The sequence below is a fragment of the Seriola lalandi genome, unplaced genomic scaffold (assembly GCF_002814215.2).
Source record: "Seriola lalandi dorsalis isolate HSWRI2012SDOR001 ecotype SW California unplaced genomic scaffold, Sedor1 jcf7180002054470, whole genome shotgun sequence".
NCBI classification, from domain to species: Eukaryota; Metazoa; Chordata; class Actinopteri; order Carangiformes; family Carangidae; genus Seriola; species Seriola lalandi.
The window spans coordinates 3,328,686-3,337,651 of record NW_019525023.1 but is presented as its reverse complement, the minus strand read 5'-3'; the positions used below and the strand labels follow the sequence as shown (position 1 = coordinate 3,337,651).

Below are 8,966 nucleotides of genomic sequence, written 5' to 3'. Positions count from 1 at the left end.
CCCCCGTGATGTCCCTCAGAGCAGCCACTTTATGCCCCAACCTTTTTTTTTTCTCTTTTAATTCAAAGGACCCATTTTTTCGGGGGGGGGGAGAGATCTGTTTTACAGCAGCTAAGCTCCATTTTATCTGAAGAAAGAGCTTTGAAGGCAGCAGCTGGACAGCGGTTTGTCATTTGTCAGTAAGCGTTCATGCATGATTAGTTTTCTTTTCTTTTTTTTCTTGGTAAAGTTATTCTTTACAGTAACAGGCTGGAGGGGAAGTTACACAGCATTAAAACACGCCTCTTGGAGCATGCAGGGTTCAAATGCTTTGCTCAAAGACACTTCAGGAGACATCTGGGGGTTAATGTTGCCTCTTTTCCTTAGAATTGTCAGGTCTTGGACCCTTTCAAGGGAATAAAACCTACAACTTTCCCCTCCTCCTCCCCAGGACCTACAGACTGGATCAGACTCCTCGCTTTTATCTTTTCAACTTTCTCCAGTGTGCATCAATGCATCTGCAGACTGTTTCATCTGATCCACAGCCTCTCTGTAGATCTAAGTAATGACTAAGTCTTGCTCTCATTTTAGGCCCCTTGACCCCCCTCACTCCTGTGTCCCAGTTTGGCAGCCAGAGCAGAGCCAGATGACACCTGACCACATATAGCTTTTATAATAATCTGCATGAAAACATGAAGCATTTGACTGAGGTGGGGTGCTGCTGAATCAATTCACACTGTGAATGAATCTTTTTTTTTTTTTTGCATCGATTTGTTTATTTATTTCATTTTCATCGCATCAAGTCGAATTTAACTGTACTGAAACAGATGTTATGAAGCAGATGTTTAGGAAAGGGGGATGCAGGCGGTGAATTCATCCTCCAATCCCACCCTTCGTGCCTCTAAAGCCAATTTATAGCTTTTAATCACACCCTCGTAGGGAAGCTATCAGGCCTTTTCCATGCAGGTTCCCCCTCGATTCGTCCATCCTGAAGCTCACACGGCTACATCTGGGGCTGTAACGGGGTCTATGCTGTTTTATCCAAATGTAACGATGCTAATTGTTGATGCAGATCTGTCAAACATGGGCGACTCTTATTTCTAAAGGGGATTAAATTGTGGACACACACCGTGCGAGCTGCGGGCCCTGGTTAGAGCAGAAAAACAGCAAACCACACATCATGAAAAAAAAAAAGATTTTGCATGAAGGAATAATGAAAGAAAAAATCTCTTGATGCCTCGCTGCATTGCGCGGCTATGATCTGATTAATGTAGGCTACAGCCGCCGACCTACCTCAAAATGTGCCAATGGATTTCCAATTTGGAGAATTCCGGGTTGACTCCACCCAACACACACACACACACACACACTCACGCACACACACAAAAAAAAACAGAGGATCTGTCAAATATCAAATGATAAGAGGAAATCCCAGCCTCGTTTCGGTGTGGACTGAACCCGAGGAGGTAAATCCTGGCGTTTTGATTTCGCCTCAGCGGCTCGCTCAGTGTGAGTCGTGCGTATTCCGTGTAGGAAGATGAGATCCAAGCGGCGAGGTCTTGGTGAGCACCACGGCTGGACCTGGAGAGATGTTACGCATGCAGCAGGGGGGGAAACCTCCGTATGACGACCAGATACAGGCTGTGGGGCAGGGAGCACTCGATCAGTGGACCAGGAGCTGCAGCGAGCAACAAGGCAGGATGCGCTTCTACTGTACAAACTGGCCCTGAACGCACCGACGCTGCCTATTAGTCAAATTAGGATCTGCTGTTTTTCTAATTTGCTTTATTGCTGCAGAAGGCACCAGAGATCTGCAGGCTTCCCCTTTTCATTGTTACATCAGTTTTGACATCACCGGGCCCCCCCCACCACCCCACCACCGTAGTAGCCGATGGGCCTCATCCATAACAACACTGCTGCTCTTTGGGGGGATTTGCATCAAGATTAAAAACCCTGATTCAACCTAACTGATTGATAATCAATGTTTTTTCTTTTCTTCCTATTTATACTCCTGATTTAATCATTTGTGCAGCATCACCTAGGTTTCCTCTTGCTTTAGATGCCCCTGAACGCACCTCTCCACACAAAGTAAGAAATGGACACAAAAGACAAGATGTAGTAATATTTCTTCAAATATTTATATATATTTATATATTTATAATATACTCATCACTTGGTTTGTCCATACATACACACACGCACATATATACAAACAAAAAGAAACACAAAATGTAACCTTTCAGAAGCTCAGTCCATGATGCCAAACTGCAAAACCAGCCCAGAGGTCAATTAAACAACACCATTTAAGCAACCTAAGACAATGATCTTAAATTATGCATAGCTTAAGTTATCAACTGAAAAATATTTCCTTCTGTATCAGAAAGCACAAAAAACATTGTCCATTATCACGTCTTCCTCTCTGATTTTTGCCATTTCCTCAAAAAAAAAAGAAGAAAAAACATTCATACAATCTCACATAAGGATGTTAAAGAAAGAAAAAAAGACAAACATGTTTATAAATTTCAAAGAGGAAATGTATGTACACATGCAAGCATGAAACACAGTAAACAAACGCAGTAATACCATGTCTTATACAGGCCTGACGCTGCACACAGCAAGAGTCCAGGTGGGCTGAGGAGGGAAAAAAAAAAATCAAAACAACACAAAAGGAATGACATCATGATATAAGAAATATTCCCTTTCTCGTAAACAAGTCGAACACAAAGTGTGAAATGTAAGACATCATTATAGTCACCACAAAGGCAAAACAACTTGTTTCACAGCTGTGTTAGAACAAACTCCTGGTTTCTCCCCATATGAAACATGATTAAATAAATGACCTATTGCATGTTCATGTCGGATATTGCTTTCTGGATTCGATTTATTAGTGGAATTAAAACAAAGCTCAGTTCATATTAATACCACAGATCATTGGCTCTCCTTGAATTAAATGGTAGCTTATTAAAAAAAGTGCTTTGACTACCATTTGACACAGAATAACTGATAAATTGAAAAGTGCGGTAAGTTGAGTGGGAATGTAAAGAATAGCTGCATGGATCCACAGTGGGTTAAGGGAAGAAACGTTTGGTCGACTGGTTCCCAGACTGATCAGTGTAGTGTATGAGATTTTGAAATCAGAGGTAAACCTCATAAGTGCAGGAAACGCTAACTGCTCTAACCTCAGCCTGCTGGACATGATGCTCTTCACCACACCCTCCCACCTACTACAACCTTTTTTAAATGCTGCACAAGTACTGAGCGTGCCTCGCAGATCAGCGAGGATGATGGGGCGTTCAGGAGATTCCTCTCTGCTTCTTCTCCAGCTTTAGGCAGCTTGTGCTGTTTGTTAATTGCTCTCTCAGGATCTCAGTGAGCTCTCTAAAGTAGTGGAGGGTTTTAGTGCATTTGAGAGGCACAGTAAAACACAAGGGAAGGAAAGAAGGAAAGATGAGCCTCCATGGTGTTTCTAATAAATAAATGAACATCAACATTTCTCAATGCAAAAGGACAGGTCCAACCAAGGAAGGCATTAATTAATGAGCATAATGACAGCAAATGTCACACAGTCGAGGTCAGCATCATCCTAGCATGCAAAAGTAGGACAGAACAGCCAACACAGGGTACAATTCATCCCAACACCCCCGCCCTCCCATCCTTCCACTGAGCTCAGATACAAAGTGATGCAGGTCCGTGACACTAGTGTTCAGACTTGAGTGGAGCAGACAGCCCAGCAGAGTGGTGTCTCACTCCCACAGAGTGGGACGTCTCCCGGTGACAGACGCGAGGAGGGGCTCCCTCCTTCCCAGCTATTGCAGCGTCAGCGGGACGCGCTCCCCGAGCTCCAGCAACAATCTGTCAGACGACGCACTGCGGGACATCTGAGCACCGCCGAGGCAAGAGACGGGGGTCTTCACACTTTGGATCTGGCTTCGGCCAGACAATAGCAGCTTACCAGGAAACAGCAAAATCAAAATCACACAAGGATCTTTGCACAACAAAAACGCAACAGCAGGAAACAAAAGAATAGAAGACTTAACAAACCAAACATACTCTCAGAAATGCGTTTTGTGTAAAGTGTCTGTTGCAGCCTCAGCCAAATATTCATCCACCCCCCACAACATTCCACTTCAGTATGTTTATAAATATATATTTATATACATATAATACTATTTTATGATCAATTCTTGATGCTGGGAGCGGCGGTGGTAGAGTTTGCTCAGCTAGAGATGGCTTTAGTTAAACGTCAAGGAGGATTCAGGGAGGTTGAGGCCATGCTGACGAGTCCTCCCCCCAAGGAGAAGGAGGAGGAAGAGAAGGAGGAGGAAGAGGAAGAGGAAGAAGAGGAGGAGGAGGAGGAGGGGAGGGGGGGCTCCTCTTGCTGAGAACTGGACAGTAGTAAACGTCAGACACACAGTCAGCCTGCAGCGTAACTGCTCAGGAAGGAGTAGAACATGGGCAGCTTCATGCGCTGCTGGTCCCGCCGACACCACGCCATCACTGTACCCTCACTGTTGGCTGTGTACAGGTGGTGGCCGTCACACGAGTACGTCAGGCTGAGGCACACAGGAGAGGATGTGACCATCAGACTTCCTCACAGAATTACACTGAATATTTGCAATGAATAATGTCTACAATGGTGCCACTGTTATGATACCTGATGATGGGTTTGCTTGACTTGGGAAAGGTGATTTCTCTCACTGGTTTCAAATCCCAGGTGCTCCACAACCTGCACATAAAAACATCAGAGAGAATAATTCAGTGTGTTGATGAGACAAGAAGCACTTCAACCTAAAAAAATGAATTTTCTGCTCACCTGACGACCCCGTTCTCCAGCCCGCCGGCGATGACGTTGACAGACACGCCCTCCGGCTGGTTGGAGAAGGCCAGAGAGCAGATGATCTCTCTGCAGTGGACGTGACCAATCAGGTCACCGTTCACCGTCCACAGACGCAGGTCGCTGCCTCCGCCCACTAGATACAAAGACACACGAGCCATGACTCACATTGAGGACCAACACACACTTCAATAAACTAGAGACGTGATATGATAAACACTGAGGTTGTACAGGGAGACAGTCCTCACCCGAGTCACAAACTGTTGCGATGTCACCTGTGGTCTCGCTGGCAGACACAGACGTCACCGGGCTTTTGTGGCCAGTGAGGCTTTGTACATAACAGAGCCTGAAGAAACATAGAGCAGCTCAAAGACCACACTAACTGTATGCTGCAGAAATGTTGTTTTATTTTAGCTTTCTCACCACACAAACACAAACACTAAAAGACATACAAAATATGATATGATATGATTAAAGCATTTTCTTCTCTTTTCATATCTCACACACACTGACCTGTTGAGGTCCCAGAGGATACAAGTGCCGTCTTTGCTAACACTGATGAGGATGCTGTAGGGTTTGCAGACAAACAGGCTGGTGACTTCCCCCGTGTGTCCGTACAGGTGAACCTGAGATTCCACCTCCATCTCTGACGGCTATGTTATTTAAACAAAAGACACATATTAAAGACCATTTACAGATCACATACACGTCTGAATACTTGCCTTTGACTCATTGTTAGCATGTATCAATCTCCAACAGGATTTTCTGAACAGCATAAATCAATTGTCACTGAAACGCCCTTCAGGAATAGAGAAACAGGAAATGTAATTGCCTGTTGGTGGGGACTGATGAAGGTCTGAAAGCCCCTCTGATGACTGAACTCCCAGACCCCTAATCCCACTTGTAGGCTCGGTGGAAATGTGTTTCAAGGGCAACTGTGATGTGACTAATGAAGCTGAGCGTTTGAGCATGGTGAAGCTGTCTAAAGAGGGGGAGAGGAGGGTGGGGGTAATGGGAGGTGGGTGGGTGGATTGGGCATTGATGTGGAGGCGGAAGGTTAGAGGGGGACGTTGCCATGGAAACCCACCGTGGTGCTGGTGAAGCGGTTGCTGTAGGCGGTGATGACTCCACACTTGCTACCTGTAAATAGCTGGCAGCCATCAGGCACCCAAGCGCAGCTGGTCACCTGGAGGAGAGGGAGACGCACGGTTGGACAGAGGGAATGAGAAAGCTGAAAGCTCATAGGTTGATCCTCAGTGCAGAATTATGTAACACAAACAACCAGTATTTTCTTTCACGAACAGCTGGCCTGGATTTCTCTGAGCTGTTTACCTGGTGAAGTTGTGAACACTGAATAAAGTTGATAGGTGGTTCACTCTGTTTGCTCTTTAGCCTCAATATGTTGTCTGCATAGCCCCAGCTCAAGATGGCCGACCACTGGATGTCTGTGCTGTGCATACTGCGAACACCTACAGAGGAGAGAACACAAAATTAATGGAGTCAGCAGGACACTGTGCAGAACATCCTGTACATCCACTCTGACTTGTGGCTGAGCGGTGGGTTTCCTACCCTGCTCCTTGCTGTAAATCATCATGAGGCAGAACATGCGGGACAGCCCGCAGATGGCTCGCGTTGGCAGAGCCAGCAGGGATCCAAACCTCTCCCCGTGCGGCTGGCTGAAGCACACCACTGGGTCTGGAGCAGAGGGCGAGCCCACGTACTCACCCCACTTCAGACCTTTGATCCATGGCAGTGGACTCTGTGGAGGGGGGGAGGAAATTACCAGGTGAGCAGCACATCATTTCATGGACGATGCATTGAGTCCTGTCTTTCTCAGCACACAGCAGGCTGCCAGAGTCACACAGAGAAGATTACCGGGCACACTATTTCCTTGGCCTGTTCTCTGGTTTCTCTGAAGGCCAGATGAACCAGGAGTCCCATGGCGGCTGGCAGCTCCCCCTCCATTGTGAGTTTTGGGCCGGCCCTGCTGATATGAGAGGCGTTGAAGAGCTGCCTGGGTGTCTGTCCGTACGTCTTGATCATTGTCTCCAGGGCCCGTCGCTGCACTGGGTCTTCTACAGCCGAAACATCCATGCCAAAGTATGTCTGTGAAAATTTATATGAAGCCGATGTAAGCAACAACAACGCAAATACTTTTTACCCATAATTCTAAGCAGATGTGGTAATTCGCAGCTTCTTACAGCTGGGTGGAAGACGTTGATGGCCTGGACTGCAGCTTTGCCTTTCTGCTTGAGCCCGAACACCAGGTCGATCCACTGGCACAGCGTCTGGGAGACCTGGTCGGACTCTAGCGCCTGTCGGTGGATCAGGATGAACAGACGCGGGTCGTTGCGAGCCCAGGGTGGCAAATTCACATGATTCACCCTCTCGCCATTCTGACGAACCCCAAAATCAAAACCTGTTCAAGCAAAAAGAAAAGTTACTTTTTTAATTTATGAGAAGCTATAAAAAATGTATGCAGGAATAAAAGGTAGGTATAAAGGTCAAAGGTATAAAAGAAAGTGAAAAAATAATTACCCTCTCTGTTGACCAAGAATTCTGGGAGGTAGAAAAACTCTGGGATTAGCTCTTTCACATCAGTCATGGACTCGTAGGAGGACAGGCGCCACGTGGTGTTCATAGAGTGAAATGTCCGGTCCGGAATATCAAAGCTCTGGTCTGATTAAGGCCAAAGACAATCTCATTACACATTCAACTCAGTGATTGAAAAGATCCCCTTTCATGACCTGAGACACCATGCTTGATGAATACATTTACGATCACACAGAAAGAGGATCAGAGGAGAGACACAAATGAATGAAAAAACTATTAACATAAATGGAAGAAATAGAAAAGAGAAGGGGAAAGCACTAGGAGTTGATCAGAGAAATGTATTGAGATGAAGTAACCTTTCATGGCTAATACATGTGACGCAGCACAGCTACGGCAACACGCTGCTCAGTTCCAGCATCTCAGTACTAAAAGCCTCAGAATCAATTAAGATGGAGCTGTCAATGTAATGCAGACAGGTGGGACTAGACAGGTGCTGCTAAAAGCTTTTTGGAGCTGTATGATAATCATCTGCTGTTAAAGAGCCACCCACAGTCAGGGCTGTCACTCACTTAACATTTACAGTGCTTGTTGAAACTATAAATACTGTAAAAGATAATGCAGCCAGGAGTTTTTTTTCCCTGGCTTAAGATTTCCTTCCTGGACTTTCAGTAAACATTAATGTGAGACTCACCCTGGTATGCGAGGAACATCTTGGTGAACGGGGGCATACGGACCAGGAAGTGCAGCACAGTGCCACTGTTGGAGTAGTGGGAGCCGTAGTGGTAAGGCTGGACAGGAGGCATGGGGTCGTCCTCACGGATGCCCTTCTTGTACTCCTCCTCCAGGTACTTCACAGCAAACACACATATTAATGCGTTTTATTAATGGCACATCCAGGAGTGGTATGAAACAGTAAGTCAGGCCTGGGATTTGGCTCCATCCTAGACCACCTTTTTCACACACCATCAGACCACTAATGTTATAGGCTAACCCTGTTTGATGATGTAACAGGTGCCAGACTAGTTATAAGTTAACAGACCATTAGGTGAAGGGCAGTAGTTTTCATCTTTTCATCGCTTCAGGTTTTTATCATTACCATTATCAAAGGCAGGGTCAATGTTTAAAGACAGTGCTGGAAGTAACAGCATCACTGTGGACACACACACGTGTGAGCCGCACTAACCCTAACCCTCACCCTCACCCTCACGCACAGTTGAGGTAAGCGGTGTGTCCCAGGTCTGAGAAATGCATCTGAGGTCCGATCATTCCTGCTTGCTATTCATGGCGCCACTGAAAACATCCAATAGACATGCTAATAGGTACAACGGGGCCTTACCCTGTAATTATCCACATAGCGATCCTCTTTTTCTTTTGACTGGACTGCGATGGGTTTGCTCAAATTCCTGCACAATGACAAAATGGAAGCAAAACAGAAATGAATCGTGATTTTCAATAGTGATAAACAAGTGTCCTATTATAAATGATTTTCCTGTCATGAGTCTTGACCTCAGAGAGGCCTCATTTACCATCTAATCCATCAAAGAATAACATAATATATAAATTAACAATGTCTGCACTGATTTATCATGATAGTTTGGAA

General features: G+C 45.6%; 2 protein-coding genes across 4 annotated transcripts in view; both read right to left on the bottom strand.

Annotated features, from left to right (window-relative positions):
- The window catches only part of gng4 (guanine nucleotide binding protein (G protein), gamma 4), a 12,741-nt gene extending 11,049 nt beyond the window's left edge, over positions 1-1,692 (bottom strand). Inside the window, exon 1 of the mRNA XM_023411600.1 lies at positions 1,273-1,692. The gene's annotated coding sequence lies outside the window, so the exon portion shown is untranslated. The remainder of the gene's footprint in view (positions 1-1,272) is intronic.
- Positions 1,693-2,093: 401 nt separating this feature from the next.
- Positions 2,094-8,966, bottom strand: part of lyst (lysosomal trafficking regulator) — a 58,943-nt gene continuing 52,070 nt past the window's right edge. For all 3 annotated transcript variants that reach the window (XM_087175477.1, XM_087175478.1, XM_087175479.1), the window contains exons 42-54: positions 8,703-8,769; positions 8,058-8,214; positions 7,352-7,492; positions 7,015-7,232; positions 6,689-6,919; positions 6,383-6,572; positions 6,146-6,282; positions 5,901-5,999; positions 5,327-5,466; positions 5,062-5,159; positions 4,793-4,949; positions 4,634-4,705; positions 2,094-4,532 (exon numbers count right to left, since the gene is read on the bottom strand). In XM_087175477.1, the coding sequence (XP_087031603.1) occupies positions 4,394-4,532; positions 4,634-4,705; positions 4,793-4,949; positions 5,062-5,159; positions 5,327-5,466; positions 5,901-5,999; positions 6,146-6,282; positions 6,383-6,572; positions 6,689-6,919; positions 7,015-7,232; positions 7,352-7,492; positions 8,058-8,214; positions 8,703-8,769 (1,846 nt within the window). In that variant the 3' untranslated portion in view covers positions 2,094-4,393. The remainder of the gene's footprint in view (positions 4,533-4,633; positions 4,706-4,792; positions 4,950-5,061; positions 5,160-5,326; positions 5,467-5,900; positions 6,000-6,145; positions 6,283-6,382; positions 6,573-6,688; positions 6,920-7,014; positions 7,233-7,351; positions 7,493-8,057; positions 8,215-8,702; positions 8,770-8,966) is intronic.